The 27,652-nt window shown below is 35.4% G+C and overlaps 1 protein-coding gene across 2 annotated transcripts in view; it reads left to right on the forward strand.

The window, feature by feature from the left end:
• Positions 1 to 27,652, forward strand: part of LOC120628761 (kin of IRRE-like protein 1) — a 182,771-nt gene that overhangs the window by 141,038 nt on the left and 14,081 nt on the right. For both annotated transcript variants that reach the window (XM_039897371.1, XM_039897372.1), the window contains exon 3: positions 27,154 to 27,303. In XM_039897371.1, coding sequence (XP_039753305.1) covers positions 27,154 to 27,303 — 150 coding nt within the window. The remainder of the gene's footprint in view (positions 1 to 27,153; positions 27,304 to 27,652) is intronic.

Below are 27,652 nucleotides of genomic sequence, written 5' to 3' on the forward strand. Positions count from 1 at the left end.
TTCATGCAGTTTTACAAGTCCGGTTTACCACATTAGATTTGGATAAAATGTTTTCTAAACTAATGTCTATGCTTTAAAATAACATATTTTCTGTTTTTCATGTTAGTAGACCCAGATTTCAGGTTTCTGGTTGTAGTTATACCACCATTATTTTGGGGAATAATATTGATTTCAATATATTTGTAAAGATTTTTTAATTTAAAGCTGATAACCTAAGTAACGATTTCCATGTATTTAGCTTTAAAAACAGGACTTCCAACACCATTTTTACGACGGTTTCAAGACGGTCTCCTAGCTGACATCTACGTCCTAAACGGAACCTACCTGTCAAATTTCGAGTTCTCAGGCTTCATAATTCGTGAAATTTCGTGAATAGTCAGTGAGTGAGTGAATAAGTGGTTTTCTCTAAATATACTATGACAGTACACACATCAACATCTAGCCCTAAGGTAAGCGTAGCTTGTGTCATGGTTACTAAGATAACTGATAAATATTTTATGAATAATATACATAAATACTTAAAATATACAGATACACACCCAATCACTGAAATACTTCATGTTCGTCATACAAACATTTTCCAGTCGGGGAATCGCACCCAGACTCAGAAATCAGGGTCACTGCCCACTGAGCCAATCGGCTTTTGCCATCATTACTATGATTATCTATTTGCAAATTTTAATACATAACGTCAAAGACATTAAATGATTATGGGATGAATTAATTGAAATGAAAATGAATGATGAATTTTAATTAAGCCCCGCTGTATCATCTTCATTCGGATGACGTTTGACCCTTGGACTTGCAACTTGTTAAGCTGTAAATGCCTGTAACAAAGATTTTATTACGAATGTCTTAATTTTATGACATATAGATAATCTTTCAGTTCCCGCTGACTATTTTAGTCCACCAATCCGCACTTGGCCAGCGTGGTGGACTACGGCCTTAATCCCTCTTGGGAGGCCACCAGTGCCTAGCAGTGGATCGATAAGGGGTTAATAATCAAGAAACTAACCTTTTAAAATCAATATAACTTTTGAAGACATATGTCATCTATTATTTTCGCCCCCTTTTACCCCCTTGGGCTAGATTTCTGATTCGATAACGTATATTCCTCGCATAGCTCTTTACATTGCCCGCTGTGTGACTTTGTATTTTCTAATCACAAGCGATTAAAGCTATGTTACGAAGTCTTGTACAATTTAATTAAAATATCGACTCAATGGGCAACTCATTAAATCGAGTAATTCAATAGGTATACCCAAGTTTATATCTACACACACGCTTACTCTGTACTTCTGTACGTTAATTGCTTTCAATGTGCCCCTATAATCCTTTCCCAATGAGGGTGCCCATTCATTACACACGTTAAGCACCTTGTTCAATCGCATGTTTTATCTTAGCAGACATTTAGTTCCTTACAAGCACATAATCGATGCAACGCGATCCATTCAAACTCCCGTCGACCGTCGTTACCTCTCACAGAACCCCACTCATTCATACAACACAAAGAAGCTTTGAATCGATCATCGAGTTGGATATTAACACTACTAACGCATCATCACACTGCTACTTTCTAAGCTGCGTTTAAAATAAACCTTGTCACTTGTAACTATTGTCATTTGGCATTAACATTCCACGATTTGTATTTTATTTATTTATTTTTAATTCAATTACACTACTTACACTACTTAAATTATACAAATTAAAACGACAACAAAAACATAATTATAACAATTCAATTGACTTTACAATAGTTTTACCTCTAGTAAATATACTATATGCTCAAGAAATTAAAAAATCAAAAAACGTTAAGCCTAAAACATGGTTCTATTACATTTCTCACTGTACTGTAGGCAATGGTTAACAACGGTGTTCCAAGGATCCGCAAATATGTCACAGTGAGCTGACTCCTTCAGCAGTGCATATAGTATATGGTAGTAGTAGAATATTATAGTAGTAGTCGAGCATTTTGAAAAAGTGCAAAAATAAATATTTGATTATATTATAAGTCAAAGTCAAATTCAAATATTTCTTTCTAGGGTCTAGAGGTCTCGGATTAGAGTTTCGTGCTAGTTAGCAAAAGCCAGAGGAATCGAATGGAACAGTCGCCTCGCCAACCTTAATCTCAGCCTATATGCCTTTCAGGGATGCAATGTAGGCAATTTAGCTAACGTACCGAGCCGTGACGACTATTAAAGCTTGGATGTGTCCTGCCTGAAGTTTGATTCAAAGCAAACTAAAACCCAGCTGACACTGACAACCGGCGATTAGGCATCGCTTCAGATCAATCTAACTAGACTTAGAAGTACATTTCTGAATTACGATTCGTGATATTTTTTAGGGTTATCTTAATCGTAAAGCCAGTAATTACGAAAATGAAAGCAATGCTTTTATTTTCCGCCTTAAACTTATTGTATGGAATAATTTAGAAGATGAATTATAATTTAGTGTTACGATTTGTATTGACCTTTATCAATGTCGCCCGCGTTCTTCTTCTACATGTAATACGGGTTTTTACAAACCCGGGTTTTAACAAAAAAAATTAAAAGTGCTTCCTTTTAATTTTTTATGTTACTTTTCCGGGTATAAAAAAATCATTCAAAACAAACTATGTTACTCTCCGTCTTTTCTAGCCACTCTGTGCCAAAAATCGAGTCTATCACTTGCTTAGTTAAGGCGTAAAGTAAGGAAAAACAAACAAACAAACAGTATGCCGTACACAGCTGAATATAAGAAATAGACATTAAGACAAACAATTCTTCGCTTATCTCATCTCACTTTTCACTATCTCCTTGAGATTATCAGTCTTTCAGTATGAAGGACGCAAACCAGTATTTATACATCAGAAAAATGTATCGGTTTTGCCACATTGCTTGCCCAAGTTGGAGTCCCAACCTGTTGGAATAACAGAAACAACGCGTTGGAACCCAATCCAGATAAAGTAAAGCCTCTGACCGAAAGATCGTGAAGTTTGGAAATAAAATATAATAAATAACTACTCTTATATCCATTGCTTGATATGATGACGATGAAAGTACGCAATTTTTATTAAATTTAATAATAAAGACACTGAGAACAAGCAAGAATGTTGATGGCAACCCCCTTAATTGTTCCTAATGTCCTTAATGCTGATGTTTTCGAAAAGTTTAATCGATGCAACGGTATGGATAACCTACGGAATAGTTGCCATAGCAACGTTCGGGCATGACGGACTGGAACCATTTCATAAAGTTTAAAGAACCATTGAATATGGCTCACGCATCACTAATCTATAGACGCTATCAATATAGGGCGTGTTTGAATTATTGATATAATAACTCATGCGCCATTGTCATGCTGGGTACAGGTGTCCTTGCTTATGGGAGAGAAAGATTTAGAGCTTAAGCCATCATATCAGCTTAAGTCACTGCTCCAATGCGAATTGAAGATCGATAGTTTAACGTGCTCTCCGAGGCAAGGGGTTGAACTAAACAACTCTAATTTCCTTACACCTAGCTAGTATGGACAATCAAGGCCTTGGAAACTGTGTATGTGATAGTTACTCTACCAGTCGTTGACACTTCACGTTTCAAAAGTGCTTATATGTAGAATATGCATACTTGAAATAGATGAACTTTAAATTTTGAACCTTACGATCTGTAGCAAACAGGCCTATTTCATAATTAAGGCACCTTTTATCTATTAACCTGTTGAATAAGTTATTGATCATCATATCAACCTGTTACTGGTCCACTACACGCATCTCTAACTTTACTAAGTTATGTGCGTTTACAATAATTAAATTATCACTTGCTTCAACGGTGAAAGAAAACATCCTGAATCTTGCATGCCTGAGAGTTCTTCAAAATCTTCTCAAAGGTCTATGGAGTCCACCAATCCGCACTGGGTGGTGGGCGGCGTTATCCCGTTCTCATAGGACTGGAGACCTGTACCCTGTAGAGGGACGGTAATAATTTGTTGTGATGATGATGATGAATAAGATGTGAAAGTTCGTGCGGTGCTTGGCAGTCGTTTATATTTCTTTTTTCATGAACCCACTCCTTTAAATATTATTTAATAAATATATTAATAAATATATATAGCGAATGGTATACAAAATCCCACAAAAATTCTGGTTAGATAGGAGTCTATCATACTATATCTATGTATTACCGGAGTCTATATGACTGTAATTTATCAGTCATTTGTGCAACAAAATACACTTCATTCGGTCAATCAAATAAAAGCAATAAATGTGCAAGTGTGTAAGAGCTTTAATATTACTAATGCTCAAGTAAAAAGTCTTTATTCGGTTGTCGATGAAAATATACTCTGCAATGATTTGAAGGGCGCAAACAGCGGCCATTGTTGAGGGTTCACATTTTTATGCACTAGTTCTTGGGATGATTACGATATTGATCCCTTTCATCTGAAATGAAAGGCCGCGGAGTTTGAATAGACATAAAACTGTGTAATGCATTACAGAAAATAAAGAACGCAATTTAGTACTATCTACCTGTATTCTTACATTTATATATGGTACTGCTGTACAAAAACAACTGTGTGAATGTAACTTCAAAAATCTATCCGTCTTAGTCTGTTGGGAGGTATCGGCCTCGGCTATTTACCACCTTACTGACAAGAAGATGCCGCCAAGCAAAATTGGTTCGGCGCGAAGTCGCGTAGAGACAAATTAGGGGCATGGCGCTACTCTCCGAACTAGTATCGTAATAAAAAAATCTAAATACATAATCATTCAATTAGCTTTGATAATTAACTTCGGCGCATCAACTAAAAATTTTTGATGACTTTCTTTCTTTCGAATATCTATATTCTATCTAGAAAAACGTAGAAATTAAGCGTCATCTAACCAAAGATATCAATTCAAATTGTTAAAGACGTTTCAGAAAAACTAACTACAAACACATTTATATTGGAATTGCTTTAAAGTTAAACTATAGTCAAGCAATATGCTTATAAGAAGAATAGTATGACAAAACACACGTATTCAATTATTTTATCTGTCTTTTGTTTTGTCCCAACTAATTAATCTTCGGGTTATCTGAACCGAGTTTTACAGACCGTTTTGTGCTTGCAAGGAGTACTAATTACACAATCGTATCCTATTCACTTACCCCTTTATTTATAATACTTACTGTAAATCGGTTGTATAGTTATGCAATGTTTCGTCTTATTCTTTTGAAAGTCAAATTACTGATAGAAAGAGAGAAAACGGTACTACTTATACTTAAATAAATAAATATACTACGGAAATACACTTATATTAGTACTTATAACTTATAATAAATTATTTAATATATTTTGAGACTTAAATTCCACGTTTCTGATACGTGCCGCTAAGATGTGGAACGCCCTCCCGGCAACTGTGTTTCCTGCCACGTATAATTTGAGTACCCTTAAGGCTAGAGTGAATAGGCTTTTTCTAGGCAAGCGTGCTCCAACCTAGACCTCATCATTGCTTTCTAACGGGCATGTCGTCAAACGCTGGCCTATGTAAGTTTATTGTTTAAATAAAATAAAGCAAAATCTAGCCCGGCGAAGCGGGCTGGGTACGCTTGTTATTCATAAAAAAAATATTCATCAGTTATCTTAGTACCCATAACACAAGCTACGCTTACATTGGAACTAGCTGGCGATATGTGTATTGCCGTAGTATATATTTATCTTCGTATCTAATTTTTTGCTATAAGTAAGTATACTTGTAGTAAGTTTACCCACTCGAGGGTCATCATCGATAACGGGTTAAGGCCGTAGACCACTACGCTGGCCCAGTGCGGATTGGTATACATCTCAAGCCCTTGAGTACCTACATTATAGAGAACTCAGGCATGCAAATTTCCTAACGATGTTTGCCTTCAGCATGTGATATTGGATTGCTTAAATTAAAAACGCATTATACACCGAGAAGTAAGCGATGCCTGCCAGGGTTCAAAGTCGGTCTCCCCTAAAGGAAAGCCGAAGCATTACCCACTAGGCTATCACCGCTTCATTAGGCTGTACTACTTAGGGTATCCATTATCCTTCCCTACAAACGATTATGTAATGCTCAAAAGGACCGAATGGCGCCATTATCGATGTATCAACTCGTAGCAATGGCAACGCGTTGGCGACGAGCTCGGAATATTAAAATGTGGAGTCACGAATGCGGAATTAGTGACTGTGTTATAAGTAGGTATGTGTTGACGTATTGTGATAATATGACAAAAGACCCTTTGTGTGGGGTCCATTTGAAATTATATTGAAATCTATCTGTGGGTAGGTATAGCCCGCGACTTCGACGGCGGTTTTTTTTTTAAATAGTAATATATGATAGACCAAGTAAATGGTTAGTGATAAACCATTGCGTACAAACGGGGCAACAACTCGCAGGGCATGCAAGTAACACGTATTTCAAAATGCAGCTCTGTGTCCGTTATCATGAGTCATAGGTGTTAAACTTCTCATCGTCATTTGACGGTCGATTGGCGCAGTTTTCAGCGACCCTGTTTTCTGAGTCCAAGGCCGTGGGTTCAATTCCCACTACTGGAAAATGTTTGTGTGATGAGCATTAAGTGTTTTTCAGTGTCTGGGCGTTTATATGTATTTTCTATGTATTTATGTATATATAATTCATAAAAATATTCATCAGTCATCTTAGTACCCATAACACAAGCTACGCTTACTTTGGGGCTAGGTGGCGATGTGTGTATTGTCGTAGTATATTTATTTATTTATTATTTATTTATTTAATTATTCATTAATATAAAAATATTCATCAGTCATTTTGTACCCATAACACAAGTTACGCTTACTTTGGGACCAGATGGCGATGTGTGTATTGTCTTGGCATATTTATATTTATCATATCAACAAATGGCCCACTACAAAGAACAAGTTTCCTTCTGTAATGAGAAGGGTTGAGGCCGTAGTCCACCACGCTGGCCAAGTACGGATTGGTGGACTTCGAAGGCGTGTGAAGTCCACCAATGGGCCAACGTGGTGGAGTACAGCCGAAAGCTCTTATACAGTGACCCGTGCTCTGTAGTGGGCCGGTAATGGTTTGATTTCATGATGATGACCCAACCCCAAGTTGGCACTCTGCCATTGGTCAAATTAGAGTAAGTGTGTTGCTTCCTATCGTTATCCAACAAGGTACATAAATACTTGTCTTTGATTAAGTGCACCTCGGGTTTGTCATTGCGAAAACATCGGAAAGGTATCTTAAAAATTGAGGAGAGAAAATAAAAAACTGTATGCCGTAGGTATTACAGCTTCGATAAATTTGTCAAAGGCGAGAGAGGCTCCTGCAAACTTTGGAAAATATTAACAAGAAAAGTTTGTGATTTATCACGTGTCCCGAGAAATTAAACTTTTCTATAAGTTTTATTTAGAGTCCCATGCGTGCCAGACAAAAAGTTTGCCGAAGTCTTCCATGTTTATATACCATAGCCGCACGGGATCTTCGATTCCTTTTTGAGTCAATTTTGGGAATTATGCGTTATATATTTCGGTGCAGGCTTTCAGCGATTTCCCAAAGGTGCTGTACCCTAACCTAAGCTACGGAATGCTTGGTCTGACAAGTGACCTGGCGCGTAAATTGCAAGTCGCTTTAACATCCAAAGTATGGGGACGAGTCTGCAATTGTATGGCCCTTTTCGAGTATTCGAAAACTGTAAAATCAAAGAGAAATCTACCCTATGATGAATGAATGAAAGAATATACTTTTATTGCACACCGCAAAAAGTACTTAAAAAAGAAAAGTATATAAAAACAACGTTTAAAATTTGTCTGGAAGACCAACGACGTAGAAAACATATTTAGAAAATAGGTAGGTGGTGCATATATACATATGCCCATAAAACGATATTTCATTACTTAAATAAATATAAATAAATACTTGTAACTAAACACAAATAAATAAACTACCATTATAAATATAATTCAAATGATTATTACCTAAAAATAATATAATAAATTAAATATGAAACAAAATAAATAATTATCCCTAAACATAATTAATAATAACCTATGTAGATTGGTATAAAGAATAAATTTAAACAAACGATCATAGCTACAGAATTATGGACTCGATGACAGTTTGAATTAGGTTTATTTAGTTTGACAGTCTGCCTTGTGGGTCAAGTGACCGCCTCGTTGGTTGGGCTACCATGTCTAATTACGGATCACGAGGTTAGAATCCCGATTCGGGCCATAAATTGTTAAGTCTAGTGTTTTTTCTGCTAAAGAATTTTCATTAGGTACTAGCCTGGATTAGGAAATTAGGGGTGTCTACCCCCGTAACTCGAAATGCACGTTAAGCCGTTGTCACTGGTTATTATCACTAACTCGAAACAATAGTAGATAAAACCCACCACACGCATTGAAGCAGCATAGTGGGTTTAAAGCAGCTCTAAAACTGTCGGTGATCAGTTTCCAATCATCATCATCATCACCCATTACCGGCCCACTACAGGGCAAGGGTCTCCTCCCACAATGAGAAGGATTTAAGGCCGTAGTCCACCACGCTGGCCCATTGCGGATTGGTGGACTCCACACACCTTTGAGAACATTATGGAGAACTCTCAGGCATGCAGGTTTCCTCAGGATGTTTTCTTTCACCGTTGAAGCTAGCGATATTTAAATTAATAAAACGCATATAACTCTTAGAACAGGAGATGTGCTGGGATTCGAACTCGGCCCCCCGAAAGTGAAAATTGAAATCGAGCTATGGTCGTTTATAGGCCGCGGTTGATGTTTTTGACAGTTCAGTATTTCGATACTCGGAAACGAGTCCACAGTAAAATAATGAGCGTTCAAATTATTTTTCTAAGAAAACTGACGTGTAACTAACGAACGTAACACGACCATTGTAATAACTTGTAGTTATGATTGAAAAAACTGCAATAACGAACAAGAAAATAGTCCAAAACTGCGCTTGTTATTCCGATGTCAAATGAAGTACTCCGTCTCAAATAGCCAACTTATTCAGATGGATAAACACCAGCTGTATACAAATTCAAACTTTAAAATGCTTCCGAAGTTTAAATCCGTGTTAGATAAGGTCTAATGCCTGTTTAAAGTTAAACTACATCTGCACATAGAATTACGGAAACTATCTTTTGAAAGCATTGCGGGGGGTGTAAGGTTAGTACACCGCGCCAACTTGTTTTAAACTTGTAGGTTAGTTGGGGAAAATAGGTGTGGTTATTTTTTGTTTCGCTTAATCAGTATCTACGAGTACTTATCTAATTGCGGCACACGTACAAATTGTTAGATATTGGATTTTTTCAAGCAAGAAATTACCAGTAGTATTCGGAATGAGTTCATCCGAGGCTCTTTTAAAGTTGCGGAAGTACAGCATAAGTAAGCGGCCGATTGCGCTGGTACGGGCATATAATGCGTAGAGACAAAAGCCACGTGACACAACGAGTAATGGTTATAGATGAAGGCAAAAGTGGCAGAGGACGCCCACTTACCTCGACTAGAAGCTTATTCAATGACACGAAAACTCTGGGCCTAAGGCTAGAATCATTATATCGCTGAAGTCTTCTTTTAAGAGTAGTATTACTCTACCTCTGTGTCAGAAGACTCCACTCTTCCATTACAATTAAAATAAACTTAACAAATTCAATAAAAAGAAGGTAGGTATATAAACAAAACAAGATATACAAATGGATAGACATGTTATACAGAAATATAGTTGTTTAAATTACTATAAATAAATAATTATATATATACATATATACATACGAATGGAGACCGAGTTCGAATCCCAGCACGCACGTTTAACTTTTATAGGTTATGTTCGTTTTAAGAAATTAAAAATATCACTTGCTTCGACGTTGAAGGAAAAACATCGTGAGGAAACCTCCATGCCATAAGTTCTACATAATGTTCGCAAAGGTATGTGGCGTCCACCAATCCGCACTAGGCCAGCGTGGTGGACTACGGCCTTAACCCCTTCTCATTGTGGGAGGAGACCCGTGCCCGTAGTGGGCTGATGTGATGATGATGGTATAAAAATACCAAAGTACATACATATACTATAACATATAAGACAAATATGAAATAATATCTAGACAGGAAATAGGGATTCCCCTATTTCCTAGATATTATTTGTTTGTTTGGTTGCATTTTTATGGGAATCCCACGTACTATCCCCTTAATACAAACATACGGACAATAATTTGTCGCCTATTTAATATCCAGAAGCAGAAGTGCGCAATATGTGGCGGGAATCCTACGGCTCATAAAGCACAGGGCGCGCCGCAGGATGTGCGCCGCCATTGTTCTTCCCGTTAATCAACTGTCTGTTTGTGTTACCGAAAACTGTTCGTGTTGTAATGAAAAAAATCTATCACGAGAGTGTTTTGCTGTGTACACAAAAAAGCTCACCTGTCTGAAATCGCTACTAATGGAAAGCGATTGATGGCTGTATCAATCATGTTGAATAGAGCTTTTTGAATGAACGCATATAAGGTTTTTAGGGTATGTAATGGTTAAACGTTTACCCAGGGTAAATGATCGAATACTGACTATATATTACTCACAGAATTAAGAACCTACAGAACCGTCATTCTGCCATTATTGTATGCAGAGCGTTGTCTCCAAAAACAGTGAAAACACCCCACACACTTCTCACTTGCGAAAATCACAAATTTTACCCATTTTACCAATTTTTTGGTAAACGTTTAGAACAATAGAAATAAAATAATTACGGTCTAAACTAACTAAATGGAATGAATTGACTACGTGGAGTGGTTCTTGATCTTCTATTTTATTTAGAAGGTTTCTGAATATTCTCAATTCTGTGGTATCACTAGGTCTGAATTCGAACCCGGGATCCAACAACCCGGGATCCAACATTTCAAGGTTTTTTTTGTTACTCTATTACAAGTTAGGACTTGAGTGCATTCTTACAAGGTGGTATGTGATGATGCAGTCTAAGATGGTACAGGGCTAACCTGTTATAGGTATTATAGATCTCCCATTGTCGGTTTCTTCTCGTCATCGCACCGGCTTTAAATGCCTTGGCAGCGAGTCTTTCTGGGTAGTTGGACCTAGAGAAATTCAGGAATTCTAAATACCCAAAATTCGTCTGCCGCGAATTGAGACCCGGGACACATGGCTCATCATTGCGCCAGGAAAGTCGTTATAAGATTTAGTATCACTCCATGCCTCAGAGAGCAAGGCCTTCAGTCCTACCTTAGTAGAGCAGTGTTGGAGACCAAAACATAAATTTTCGTACTCAGAGACTCTTGACTGCCTAAGTTCCTAATCCCTTTTTTTCGCGCTCGGGTTTATTTAGATTTTGTCAAACAAAATTCAAAATTCATTTATTTCAAGTAGGCCTAATACAAGCACTTTTGAAACGTCAAGTCTGTCCGTGTGTAGTGACTCTACCACCTTTTCGGAAGGCAGATTCTACCGAGAAGAAGCCGGCAAGAAACTCAGCAGTTGCTCTTTTCCAACATCAAAAATTTACATTTTATATATTAACATTCATTTTTCTATCTTGTGAGAGATGAAAGCGGAGCCGGATGCTTCCAAGCAACCTTGTCATTAAGAAACTCATCAATTGTATAATAACCTCGCTGTAATAAATGTGTTTTAACACATTCTTTAAACTTATGCATTGGTAGGTCCAAAGTCCAAACAATCATAATGGTCCTTTTTTTTAAATACTTTTTTTTCATCAGAAACAGTATTTCTCCTAGATATAATGCCCCTATGTCCTTTTCCGTGCCTCTGACAACGTGTTCGCAAAATTCAATCATAATCGATTAATTAGTTAAGAAATGAAGATGGAATAAACAATCTTACATTTGGCTTTTAAGTGCTTATAAAAACGATGGGCATGATAACAGTAACAAAGAATCGCTTAAATACTGTAGGTAAGTAACTTTATCTAATCATATATGATTCATGTATTATGAAAAAAGTATTTTTATTTATATCCAAAGTTAGATTGGTATTTTTTATCAATAAATAAAAGTGCAAAATTTAGCGATCCACCATGACGCGACGGGTGGAACGCTGAATTTAAAATATGACGTCACATCTATATAAATATAATTTTTGGTACCGCTTGAACTTCGAAAATCTCTGTCTATAATATTTTGTGTATTTAAACTATCACTTAATAAGTTTTTTGACATACATACCAAACATATTTGAAAAAGCGCTTACTAAAGCTCTAATTTGCCTGTGACGTCATGAGTGCGGCCATGACACCCGGCGAGGATTTTCGCGAGAAATATTTTTTAAAAATATAATTTGCAATTAGTTATTTCAACAAAACCTATATAATTCTGTAAAAATAAGATATTTTTTGGATAAAATAATAGATACTTCCGAAAATCATAGGACAGTTTTTTTAAATGAGTCTAATAGAAAATAGAATCACGCTATTGTTGCAAGCGTATTGGCTATCGTTGAGCCGGACTGTCTTCACTTATGTAATTTATTACAGTCCAGCAATTTGAAATGGTTATACCGCCATTTATGGGTGAAGAGCTTCGTTCGTTAAGGCTTATGATCACGCCAATGGTACTAAGCTGACTGGCGCAGCTAACTACCTCATCACGCAATCGGAATTGTGCGCACTACTACAATTTACTAGTAGCTCACAAAGTTGTCAATATACCTTATTTTCATTGATATCACTAATAGTATAGAATCCTGATATAAAACGACCTTCACCGAGATGGTTATTTGATGAAAGGTATTTTATATTTAATTTAATATGTTAATTAATATATTGCATATAACCCATATGCAATATATTTATTCTTAGTTAATTTATTATTAGTCTAACAAATTTCAGTCCAGGATATGATGAATTAAGAAATAAAATTTTTTTAACATTTCACCGGTTTGATTATTAGACAAATTCTATACCAATCGAAAGTATGAAGCCCATGAGTACCCGAGAGTTGTAACCGGAAAAGAATAGGCAACCTAACGTTTGCAATTATTTTTTTTAATTCTTAATTACTCATATCCTGGAATGAAATTTGTTAGACAAGCCATATGCAATATATTTATTGACAAATTAAATTAAATATAAAATACCTTTCATCAAATAACCATCTCGGTGAAGGTCGTTTAATATCGGGATCTTATCAAAATTAAGCTTAATTTGCTATACTCCGCGAAAAGCAGGAGAATCTGTGTGGTGTTATTTATAATTTCTTCAATCCTTACTCTCCACACCAAACAGATCTTCGGCAATATACTCTCTACGCACGTTTCGCTCCGAAACCGCAGCATCCTCAGGAGATGTTGACTTTACAATTATTCATTGTTCTTAATTTTGATAATATATCATGGATTTCCGCAAAGTAACGCCTGCTTCTATCCAATATCGCGATCTTAGACTATAAAGCTTACAAATTTAAAAAAGTACATATAGCCCCAAAGTAAGCGTAGCTTGTGTTATGGGAACTAAGATGACTCATAAATAATTTTAAGAATAATATACATAAATACTTATAAAATACAGATAAATATCCAGACACTGAAAAACATTAATGTTCATCACAGAAACATTTTCCAGTTGTGAAAATCGAACCTACGGCCTTGGACCCAGAAGGCCACTGAACACTGCGCCAATCGGCCGTCAAATAAAATAATTCGAAATATAACAGCTGAACGAAGGACAAATTTCACTTTTGAAGATCTGAAAATTTTCTTTTTTGGGCTTCTCTTTTTAGTCATAAAATTCAAAAAAAGACATTCAAATATGTTTTATTCAAGCAGATCTTATCACAGGCACTTATGAAGCATTCATACATTTAACATGTAACACTAATGTTAGTGATGGTGATAACTGAATTCGTTAACATAAAACTAAAGCTAGGAGGGTTCCAAACGCGCCCTGGTCTAAGCAGAGCCCACAACAAACTTAGTTAGGTTTTTTGTTTTTGTTATCACCATCTCACAGCCGAGTTAATGATGAGCTATGAAGTTAGAGCCATTCATACCCCAGCGTTTTTATCGTAATCCTTAATATTATAATAGGATTTTTCTACAATTGACAATGCCGTCCCGGTATTATCAGAATAATATTGCTCATAGGTATTGGACAATTTGGTAAAGAACTCGCATATTTTGTCAGCGGGGCAGCTAATAAACTGTTGCACATAGCCACACTAAAATTATGTTTTAGAAAGCCAGGCCGCTGCACACTTAAAGTTACGTTCACACTCACCATCAAAATATTATGAAAAACATCGTACGTCACAACAAGCTGGGCAATTTTGTGTCATCGATTTTTTCATCATGAATCAAAAGTTGGAATATAACCGGAAAAAAAATACAAAAAGAAAACATTTCTGAACTTCATTTACAAAAATATTCATTAAGTTAAAATTTGAATCAAAAATAAAGTTAAAACAACAGTTAACAGTTTTATTATTTTAGCTTGAACCTTTGGTTGCACACCAGATACAAATACAGGATTTTTTTTAATAACGAATTTACACGGTGTATACAATTGGGTGGCCTTACCGCAACATAGCGATCTACCAATGGCGTATTAAACAGCTCAATATATATATTGTATAGGTAAATAAATATTTCTTTTTTATATCTGCTTTCTGAGTCCAAGGATTCCCAAAATTGGAAAATGTTTGTGAGACGAACATGAATGTTTTGCAGTGTCTGGGTGTTTATCTTTATTTTATAAGTATTTATCTTTATTCATAATATTATTTATCAGTCATCTTAGTATCTATAACACAAGCTACCTACGCCTTACTTTGGGGTTAAATGGAGATATGTGTATTGTCATATATACAACTGACTGAATATGACTGATAATATGATCCATAACCATTTTCAGGTCCCAATGAATAACGTCATTAAGTGCAACGCTGAACTCAAGTTACTTATTTCCAACGCGCAATTACTAAAGCATACTGCAAAACAGAACAGCTCTGTTATTATTTCCAAACAGCGGCTTACCGAACCCACGCCGCGCTTTCTTAATTAGCGTTCGCCATTGCTTTTTTTTGTTCTAGCGAAATTACAGCACGAAAATAAGAACATCGTATTGGATGTTGTGTATTTTTTTTTTATTATGAAAAATTATTGCTCCGTCGCTAATGAAAACGGCGCAAGATCTTTGAGTTTTACCTACTTTGCTATCATCATAAATGCAGAATCATTACAAATGGAGAATTCTACACTTTTTCTAGGAGTTACCTTGGATTATACTAGAGTATAACCTGCATTTATAATTGCCTCTACCCTTTCTTTGCAATGGACAACTTATATGTCTATATTTGAAACAAAACTGAAGAAGAAATTGTATCTTTAAGCATTGTTATAAGCAGTATTTATATCATATATTACACCGCCAACCTCTTTTTTATATTTTTTTTCTCTTACGTTCTTGGAAGGATTCGGTATGTAGCGATAAGGTCGCCAAATTGTACCCTCTTCGTCTATGTTTGTATCTCTGTAACTCCTTTTTTCTTTGGTACAATAAAAATTTATTAATTAATTAATTCATTGTTATTATGATCCTACGCAAATACAAATAAGTTTAATTTCCGGAGGCTTTACTTGACAGGGTCTTTCGAAACTTCATGTCTATCTGCTGAAGTCAAGCCAAGACGTCGGTTGGTCTATAATGAATATAATATTTTATTCATAGACACACCTTTGATAATTCAAAAGAGCTTGTCAGAACTCAACGGCTTAGAGGGTGGAGAGTAGGTTCTAATCCCACCCTTTGGAATACTGTCATACCTACCGCATAATCACTTTACCAAGTGCTAAAACACTTAAACGAACTCATTGGCACAGTGGTAAACGATGAAGTTAAAAAAACAACTTCATCTATACCTACAACGTGGAAATGAAAACCGAAATAGTAGAGGTAAATTATGTACTGTCTCTGAGACTCATCTGTGAAACCGAAACGCTAATAGTTTTTGAGTAAACTACTGCCATAGTTTTTACTGAAAAAAATCAGACAGCCCTAACATCAAAATTAAAATAATGTGACTCTTTATTAAGTACGCGTCTTGTAACGTAGGTACTATGCGCGTGTCGGTCTTTTATCTTCAATAGGGTTGTCATTAGTAAACAATTGGAATGTTTGAATTCGTTTGTATGGAAAAATAAATATGCTTCTTTCGATTTAATATTTTTATTGGGTGATTCCTTATGAAATAAGAATTATAATTATGCATCCCTAAAAATTATTTCGGTTACGCGTTGCATATATTATGTATGCAGTAGGTAAATATGTTCTTAATTCTTTACTTGACACCTACGCCTCAGATGGACAAATGGCGGCACGTTACAGGACGTATTCACTTAATGCATAGAGCCACTGCTCTATGCATTAAGTGAATACGTCCACTCTGCGTGGCGTGGCCTACCCTAACATTGATATATAACTCGTATAGGAGGATTTTTGCCATTTCAGCCCCGATTTCTGACGTCATCCGGACGTGGACCCTTACCACGGTCACGCGGGCGTTCGGACTAAATAATGATTAGTCCAACAGACCACCACATTCGAAAAACGTATTAACATCGAACCGAGCCGAGTCCAAGTCCTCGGGTCGACGTCTCCCACCTTCCCCCTGATGTCGTCGAGCCCTGGGGCTCTTCTCATGGCGAGCTCTCACGCTCGCTCCACTCCGTAGGACGCCGTAGCAACCCCTCAGGTGGTTATCGGCAAGTGTCCATCCGAAAAAGAAAGAAAAGATTTTTGTCATTTGATTCAATCTTCCGGCTGTATGCATAATAGAAATTAACTCAGTGCACGCCACCACCAGTTACCACCAATTGTTACTGTAAAAATTCTACGCAGGCATTTGTGAATTAAATCCATTGAGTTTTCCTAGCATGGATCGGTCTAATTCGGTAGCGACGTAAGTTCGTTAAACCATTGCTATGTTTGGTAAATCACAACAGCGCTGTTTATGCACTATTTCGGAATACTAAAGAGTCAGTAACTCCACCATTGCACGTATTTTAGCTTTAGCATTACAGTGCGCGCACATTTCAGTTAGGTATAACCGATACTGATAATTTTATTTATTTATTAAAACTAATCTTTGTTTTGTATGTATAAAAGGCCGGACCGATTTCAATGAAACTTTCAGAGAATCTCCGGATTTACCTGGCGAGTAATCCTGTAAAGTTTGGTGACGATCGGAGCACTCCTAGTTTTGAACTGTCAAACTGTCAAATACAGCTTTTATTTATTATGATAATTTTCTATTGTTGGGTGTACATGAGTGTAGATAATGATCTTCACCCGCTCGAGAAGAGAATAGACGATAATTAATAAGGAGAGAAATAAATGATTTAATATATTATGAGACTTAAATTAAAAATGTAATGATGTCAGTTTATTGTTTAAATAAAATAAAGCAAAATCTAGCCCGGCGAAGTTATGTGCGTTTTAAGTAATTAAAATATCACTTGCGAGGTGAAGGAAAACATCGTGAGGAAACCTCCATGTCTGAGATATCTAGATAGTGTTCTCAAAGGTGTTGGAGTCCACCAATCCGCACTGGGTCAGCGTGGTGGATTACGGTCTTAACCCTTTCTCATTGTGGGAGGAGACCCGTGTTCTGTTGTGGGTTGATGTGATGATGATGATGAATATGAAATAAATATCTTACAATTATAAATTAATTAAATAATTAATTACATTTTTATTGCACATAACAAAAAGTACATAAAAAAAAACAACGTAAGTACACAATTTGGCGGCATTATCGCTTCATAGCAATTTCTTCCAGGCAACCAATGGCAAAAATACAGAAAATAGTTTGGTGGTGTATATATAAATATACCAATAAAATGAATATATCATTACTTAAATAAATAAAAATAAACAATATTTATAACTAAAGAAAAATAAATAATATAATCAATATAAATATAATATATAATAATGATATTTACTTAAAAATAAAATAAAAAATGAAATATGAAACACAATAAATAAAATAAATAATTATTCTCAAGCATAAATAATAAAAAATGAAAAAAGAGAAGAACGGAGCAGCGAACTATCATGGGTCATCAGATATTTAGAATAGAGAATAGAGAATATTAGAGAATTATATGTCGTATATTAAAGGTTCCTATGCTGTATACAAGTTGACTTGTAGCATTGTACACGTGGCTTTAATTATTTACTTGCTGTTTTTTTACAAATCCCATGGGAACCAGTGGCGTGCACTTCATATACGCACAAAAGCACTGCATACCCTAAAATTGATATATAACCCGTATAGGAGGAGAATTTTAGCCGTTATTTTCAATTTTCCTGCAGTATGCATACCTTACCAGGTAAGGAACCCAATGCACGCCACTGATGGGAACGGATGGTTTTCCTTGAATAAAAAGTAACCGATGTTCCTGCCCGTCCCTTTAAACAGATGCTTAGTCAGGGTGTAATGGAAAGACAAACAGACAAACACACTTTCGCATTTATAATATTAGTTACGATTTACATGCCACGTCTTCTATCTTTAATCATCTATCTTTAAAGGCTTGACTAAATGCTAAAAGCAAGAAGCTAATACTATGTATAATATTTTTTTTGTTATCACCATCACATCACAGTAAATTATATTAAGCCATGAAGTTAAAGCAATTCACACCCAAACGTTTTTATCGTTAAAAATTACGCACCAATTATTCAAAAAATACAATATATTAACATTTTCTGTATAAAACCACAATAAAGAGATTTAATTACTGAAAAGCACTGTTATATAAATATATTGGAACTTCCTTCAAATTTCAATGATAACGTTTGTTAGAAATATATTAAAATACTAAACGAATATAATTTTTTTTTTAAAGTAGGTATTATTGTTGGCATTGAATCCATCAGGCATCAATACACATTTTTTCCTGCCAGTCCTTAACCTTTCTATTAATACACCATTATGCTACCGTATAAACCGTAGCATTGTTAACACCCTATTCAAACGCAAAACAAATGTGACCCGCCTTGCTCCCGGCTTCCTTTTCAATCGTTCCCATTCTCTATTCATCAGGATCGGTATTCATATGTCTTTATGTTATTCAATTCTTATGCGTACGTTCAGGAATTCCAAGTTAACCATTGACATAAGTTGACAGTAAACGTACTACGGCACACTAAGGTTTCTATTATGCTATTTCTGGCTTCAAAAGCAATGACGAAACACGACTGTTGTTTAGAATAAATATATTCGTATGCAAAGCATTTAATAAATATGGGTAGTACCTAATAATTAATAAAAAAAATATATATGTATAAACATATTATTAGTGATATTGGCCTTTTCTTCTCGTTAACGTTCAGTAGTTCCAAGTTAACCATTGACATGTTAGGTTGGGGAAATAGTTTCTTCGCATTTTTTTAGGAAAATTCAAAACATTTTTTATTATAGTTTATTTAAATTAACTAGAGTATGTAGGTACCATTTTGTTCGATAACTTTTTGCCATCTTGTAGGTAGGGACATAATTCCATTGCTATAGTAATTTTGGGGCTTCTGATCAAAAAACCGCGACAAGTAGTTTTGGCAGTCTTCTCGTGATGTTAACCTGACACTGCCTAAAGAATTCTGACGATACCGAAACCGGTGGAAATCTTGAGGGAAAAGGTCAGGACTATATGGCAGATGCATTAACACATCCCAGCCAAACTCTCTTAGTTTTTGCTGCGGTTTCACTTAGGTTTCTATTATGCTATTTCTGGCTTCAAAAGCAATAACGAAACAAGACTATTGTTTATAATAAATATATTCGTATGCAAAGCATTCAATAGAAATGGGTAGTACTTATTCATTAATTAATAAAAAATACTATAAACCTAATATATTTACTGAGATTGTCCTTTTTTTCTTGTCAACGTTCAGGAATTCCAAGTTAACCATTGACATAAGATGACTGTATACCTAAACTGCGGTTCACTGAGTTTTCCATGAGGCTATTTCTGTCTTCAATAACGATAAAGCAATAACGAAACGCGACTATTGTTTAAATTAAATATAATCGTATTCAAAGCATTAATTATTAATTAATAATTGGTGGTTTTAATTTTTTTTTATATAACTAAAAACACATTCTTAGTTGTTTTTTTGTTAATTTGATATAGCTGTATTTTTTTAAGTTACCAAGGTGTTTCTATTGGTATTTCTGGCAATAAAACTAAAAGCTTAGAATAGAAATATTCGTATGTTATGCCGGGAAGGTTTTATTGTATCTAGAGGCAATGGTATTAAACCCCCTGTTTTGCCAGCATTGCTACGCAATATAAGTTAATATCACCCACTTTTAGAACCACTGGTGCGTAATGTAAAAGGAACTGTAACAACTTCGACATCAAACAAATAGTAACTATCGGAAAGTATTGTTCCGCATTAAAGAACAGTTACTTACATTTGAGAGCTCTTTCAGACACACTTTACCTTTAATAACATCAATCAAACAGAGTTGTTTATTTTCTTTTTTTCTTTAATTCGATTACAGGCACAGAATTAAGAACATACAGAAACCGTATACACTACTGATAATTAAGAACCAAAAAAATGTGTGTTTATTAGTGTACACACGTAAGAAGTGAAACTTGTTTATGTCATTTTTTTAATTTCAGTATCACAATTAATTGATATTTTCTAGGTTACAGTCGTGTTAATTATAATTGCTAGCTTTAATAAAATTATTTACATTATCATCATCATCATCACATCAAACCATTACCGGCCCACTACAGAGCACGGGTATCTACCACGCTGGCCCAGTGCGAATTGGTGGACTCTACACACCTTTGAGAGCATTATGTTGAACTCTCACGATGTGTCACCGTTGAAGCAAGTGATATTTTAATTTCTTAAAACTCCCATAATTTAGAAAAGTCAGAGGTGCGTGCTAGGATTCGAGCTCGGCACCCCGAAAGTGGAGTCGAACTCTTACCAATGAAAAAATAATAAACATACCTACGTGTTGAATGTATTAGAAAATAATATGGCGCGTAACGAAAAAAGTGACTCAGAAATGAAGATGGCGCGTAACAGAAAAAGATGGCGCGTAAAGGAAATATGTGACGCGTAACCAAAAAATAAGACGGTTTTTTTTCCAACGCCGATAAAGAAGTTTCACTTCAAAAACAACTCCACTTAAGATTGGTTTCTCGAACAAAAGGTTAAGTCACTTCATAGCACTTCATGTCCAGTACAAAGTTTACCTCCAATATTCTAAGCGTTCACCATAAAATGAGAAAATGGGAAAAAATGGTGACCTAGCAACATTCCGCGGATGTAAAGATAAACGTGCGAGGGCGATCACTGTTTTTGGACACAATGCACTGCATAAAATAATGGCTGAATGAGGATTCTGTGTATTCTTAATTCAATGCATGCAGGTAAATTGAAAAAAAAAAAACCTATGTAATATATTAGCAGTCGGCGGAAGTGTAACTTCTGAAAAGTAGCCAGTTTCCTTGGTAACTTAAATAGGACAAAAAAAGATAAAATAGTATATATATTTCTGTCTCATTCTTTGCCGGCTTAACACCTACACATTTTTGTATTTGTGTCTCTTACTTGTCGTTTTTTCCGTTGCATCCGGTTTGAAATCAAAACGATTCTACAGAAGTTTCACTTCAAAAAATGGGTAGTTGTGATCAAATCATGTTTCAGTATTGTCCGTGTTAGCCTAATATTAGGATGTTTTTATAGTTATAATTGACGGAATAAGCAGTTGGCTAATAAGCTTTTGGCTTTGGTAAGCTAATAAAAGTAGCAATACATCTCAGGACACGCAAAAACTCCTCCTACGAAGAGCCATCCTGTTTCGAACTACCTGAGACGTAGGTGTTAAGCTCTGTATGTACCTGTTATGCTGTGGAACTTCTTGACTTCACTTTCGGGGGGCCGAATTCGAATCCCAGCACGCACCTCTAACTTTTCTAAGTTATATACGTTTTAAGTACGCGTAATTAAGAATATCACTTACTTCGACAGTAAAAGAAAACATCGTGAGGAAACCAGCGTGCCTGAGAGTTCTACAGAATGTTCTCAAAGGTACGTGGAGTCCACCAATCCGCACTGGGCCAGCGTGGTCGGGCCCTAGTCCATTATGTAGAACTCTCAAGATGTGTCTTATTTGTGGTCCTTCTTATTGTGGGAAGAGACCCGTGCCCTGTAGTAGGCCGGTAATGGGTCGATATGGTGAAGCTTTTTCAATTTCACATTCAACCCCAACCTCAAAATAACCACCCGTTAGTTTCATCATTGAGTTGTGAATTTAAAAAACGAACAGAATTTAAACTTCAATATCAAAACAAGTAACAATTGAAACGAAAGCTTCCGCATTAAAAAATAAGCATTTCGATTGCGGGCTCTTGTCGAATACAGTCACACATAACCAGGGTGACCATAGTTATAATTTAAATAATAATAATAATAATAATAATAATAATCTCTTTATTAAGACAACTAAGGTCCACCTTTGTTAGTAATAAAACTTAAACGACTATGTTAGTATTAATTGATTATATTATATTATAGGATAAATTCAATACAATTTGCTTCACCGTACAAGCACCGACATGAAGTGTTGCAAGATAGGTGACTTTCCCGCTAACATACTCAGGATACTGTTTGAGCTCAACCGCAACCTTGTCAGGAGGGATGCCGTCTTTTTCCTTATAATGGCGTAAAAATCATCGATTCGCTCCTGAGCGAACATCCCAGACGCTGAACAGAACCTCGGCAAACCCAACAGTATCCTAAACCCATTATTATACTGTACACGTAATGTGTTCGATGTTGACCATTTTGGGTCTACACATTTGTTTTTTTACTTATTCTGCTCCTTTGAAAAATGTTTTTTCTTCTGTGGTTTCATTCTTTTTACTTTAACTTTATAAGCAATGCAAATCAAATCAAATGATAACTTTATATAAAAAATTTAATGCACTTTTGGATATACATTTAACAGTATCTTTAACAGCACTGACTAGTGCCTACCACCAGTTTCGAAGGAAGCAAGAAAGTTATCTGTTGCTATTTCCTAACATTATTTCAATAACAATTAGAAGATATGAATCGTGTAAGCGATAAAAGCGGAGAATCCTACTTCAAGTAGCTCTTCAGAAATATATCAATTTTAAGTTTTGTTCCAACTTCTGGTAGGATTGCTTTCGGCCGAAAACCCATTTATGGTGGGTTTAATATAAAGGCTAGGTTCACATACGGCCTGCTATATCTTAAACAATGCTGTAGTATTTTTACAACTGGAAAAATTAAGTCTGTCAACATAATATAAAGAATCCGCGTTTTATTTCCCATTCTAAAACTTTAAAGTCTGTCCCAATTTCAGTAATACCTAAATGGTATTAGCAGCTAGATTCACAGCACTCGTAAACGATTAGACGGGTCGTCGCACAAAAATTTGCTTAAACATTTTATGAAAATGATCTTTGGAAAGTTAAATTGAATTATTCTTCTTTTTAGCAGTACATTGAGTTTAGAAGTACCTACTTACTTAACTTCACTTTTATTTGTATAGAAATAAAGTAATATTTATTCTAGCATTATAAAAGCTGGCTTTACTTTGCGGAAATCCATAATAAAGATTAAATACTCAACTGAGTATTTATTTATCTTTCTATTAGAGCAGAGTTTTTTTTTATTTTTATTGAAGCACGCTAAACTCAGGTACTTCAACTTGGAATATAAAAAATTGAAAATTTGTATTCGATAGCGTAACTTTTGAGTAAGATTATAGGCTTAAAATAACGCTAAAATCTTAACGAGTCAAACCACGTGCAAGCGATGCTACGCGGTGGGTCGAATTATTGAAGCGGTGATAGCCAGGTGGTTGGGAATTCGGTCTCACTTTCGGGGGTCTCACGTTCAAATTCCAGCACGCATCGCTAACTTTTCTAAGTTATGTGCATATTAAACAATTAAAATATGACTTGCTCCAACGGTGAAGGTAAACACTGTGAGGAAACCTGCATGCCTGAGAGTTCTCCATAATGTTCTCAAAGGCGTCCATCCGCACCGGGCAAGCGTGGGGGTCTACGGCCTTAACCCTTCTCATGTGTGGGAGACCAATGCTCTGCAGTGGGCCGGTTATGGGTTGATATGATGATGATGATGACTGAATTATTTATGATTTAAATCTTCAACAAGTGTTTCCTTCCTGTAATAACGAGGTAGCAAAAAGGTAGGTCTCATTCACTGAAAGTAGCTCAGTGTACTATAAGGCGGCATATGTGATGGGTGCATCACTTAGAGAAAACTCGCGCAATGGAGAGATCTGTGGAAAAACTAAAGTCACTAAACCTAGACCAAATTTTTGATAAGGCAACCTAAAGAGGCCGTGGGCAGGCCATGTATAAATAAATAAAAAAATAATTTTATGCTGACAAAATGTTGCAGCCTTGGGCTATCGGTCTGCATTGGTTGCTTGAGAAATAATATTTTAAAGACTAAGCAGTAAAAGTAATTAATAAGTGTTAGTAAGAAAAAAAAATACCGTAAGAGTGTGAAATTAAAGTTATTTTACAATTTTAATAATTATTCAATGATATTAGGTCAAGAACCAGTTGATGTAACTTTAACTGTACCTTGATTTTCTCAATCAGTCTGTTATTTGCGTTTCTTGGCCCGTTAAGTTCAGTTCCTAAAGAAAGTTCTTAAGACTTGAATATTATATTGTACATCTCATTAACAATAATGAAATAAATATACTGCGACAATAGACACATCGTCATATAGCCCCAAAGTAAGCGTTGCTTGTGTTATGGGTACTAAGATGACTGATGAATAATTTTAAGAATAATATACATAAATATGCGCGCCTTTCATTAACAATGAAAGGCCCGCATTGAAAAATTCTACGCCCAGTGTTCGTAGGATAAGGTGGTTCTGTAAGTAAACCGTTGGCCGATGAGGACGACATACAATGAAAATGAAATTCGCCATTTTATGGTGGCAGCCATCTTGAATTTGAAATTTATCCTAGTGTATTTATTCTACTAGTCAAGCCCTTTTAATTGATACCCATATCACGATTTTTTTATTCATCATAATTAATAATTGATGGATCAAGCAAATAACCCACCTGATATAAAGGGAACAACAATCAAGGCAGGGGCAGGGCATGTAAGGAACACAAAAGTAGTGCCCTGTGTCCGTCAACTTGAGGCGTAGTAACTGTTTAAGGAGCGTTCGATCGTTTGAATTGGAACGCCTTCCGGTAGGCCTATGTTCAGCAGTGAACGCAGAAAGTCGGTGGAGTGAGTTCCATTAACTGCGATATAACTTCCACTACAGCGTAGATAATAGAACATCGAACCATAACAAGTAAAAACAACTAATCCTTAATACATCCAAACAATTATTGTAGTATTTGTTTGTTAAAATCACAAAGCCATTATTATGAAACGTAAATGATACAGTAATAATGTAATGCGATGCACTCCACGTGATTGTGTCGCACATATCTGATAGGCGTTGTTAATGTAATGAAAGCGTTTGTAGTGGCATCGTCGATTTACTGTAATTCAAGTCCTTAATTGTTATAACCTATGTAGGGAGTTAATTGTTTATTAATTTATTTAAGAGCACTAACAACATGCATATTACACGCTTTTTAAACATAGCACACACACGAACACATGGACTGATATGCACGTCAATTACAAGTGCACATAGTAACTTAATTTGCAAAAAAAAAAAATTTAACACAAAATTTAACTCACCGATAAGTGTTAAAAAGGACATTTGTGTTAATATCGAGTTGAACCGCTGATAGCCTAGTGGCTAGAACTTAGGCCTTCCTTTCCGAGGGATCGAGTTCGATAATAAAGGCACGCGCCTTTAATTTTTTGGAGTTATGTGTGTTTTTTAATTTAAGCCATTAAAATTTCATATTGCTTTAACGGTGAAGAAAAATATCGTGAGGAAATCTGGCTGGAAATTCTCCATGTTATTAAAGCCTTCTCATTCTAAGAGGAGAGCCATTTATCAAGTTGTACGTTTGTACTACTGTACTTGTACTGTTTTTCCACACTCGGCCATCAACTCATGAATCACGATTGGGATTTTTAATAGGATTTTTTTTGTTATTATTTGCTTTCTATCTGTCATTCAAATCAGAACCAATTTCAACAATTATTTTTTCATTTCAATGGGTGAATCGTCATTAGGTACATCCATTTGAATTCAAAGAATGATGGACAAAATGTGTTTTATCGTATATGTAATTTGTTTTCAGTTTTTATTCACTTCGATTTTGTTCACAAAACTCGTCTATAATAGTTAAAGTTGTAAATCATTTAATAGGTGTAAACTAATAACTCTTCTTTCTTAAACCTTGATATTGTAAATTAAACGTTTTTGTTTTGTGATTAATGATGATTTATCACAAAAAAAATCGTTTGATTAATCATAAAGAAGGCTGGCGTGAGCCTTATTCTTCTTCTTCTTATAAAATAAATGTAAATAAATAAAAAGCCATTTATTCTACTACCACAATTATAAATTTGTCTTAAGATTAATATTATTGTTAGTATTTTATATGGTTAATATACAACATTATTTATCAATTTATTTATTCCTTCATTTTAAGTCACAACTTATTTATAAACATTATACACAATTACAATACATAAAAGAATGCACTTCTTCTCCTTAGCCTTGTAATATATTCATCGTTTTACCAAAAATCTGTGTAATTTTGACATTTCAAATTGTGGTATACCTAAAATACTTGGTTTCTTCATTTCCCTGCGCCATTTTATTAGGTTGGTTCTTCTTGTAAATACTTACCTATCCATAATAGTTATGGGTTCCTTCAAATCAAGAATGAACAGACATCTTTAATAATCGACGGCCGTGAGCAGTGACCCTGTGTTTTCTGATTCCGAAGCCGTGGGTTCGATTCCCGCAACTGGAAAATATTTGTTAATGAACATGGATTTTACAGTGTCTGGGTGTTTATATGTATATATAATTGTTTATGTTTATTATTAATAAATTATTCATCAGTTGTCGTAGTACCCATAACAAAAGCTACGCTTACTTTGGGCCTAGATGGCGATGGGTGTATTGTCGTAACGTATTTATTTAATTATTTATCTTCTAGTCAAGCGTGCTTATAATGGTTTTTTTTTTGTTTCCAGCCAGTTGGCATCTATCGAGGTAAATACGAGTGGGCTAATGAAGACAGTCCCATGGGTGGAGATTGCTCGCTGTGGGTGCGAGCGGCAACGCTGCAGCTTGACGATGGACAGTGGCAGTGCCAGGTCACAGCCAGCAACTATGATGTCCAGGTAAGGGTTAGACCACGTCTAAATATTGTAATAATATTTATTTGTTATTTATTTATTGCCGAAGACCTTTCTTTCTTAATAAATTCTTGAATCTTTACACTCCAAACCAAGCAGGTTTTGGAGTGTAAAGATTCAAGAAATTATAAATAACACCATACAGATTCTCCTGCTTTTCGCGGAGTAAAGCAGAGTTACTGCGAACTGCGCCAATCGGCCTCCAAATGCTGTTAATACTATCTAGCGTTTCGTATTGCACCTAGGTTTAGAACCCTTCGTGTAAATCCAACTCACATTTAATTATTATTTTACATTTATAGTTTTATTTTTACGTATATTTATTTAAATTATC

Source organism: Pararge aegeria, chromosome 13 (assembly GCF_905163445.1).
Source record: "Pararge aegeria chromosome 13, ilParAegt1.1, whole genome shotgun sequence".
Classification (NCBI taxonomy): Eukaryota; Metazoa; Arthropoda; class Insecta; order Lepidoptera; family Nymphalidae; genus Pararge; species Pararge aegeria.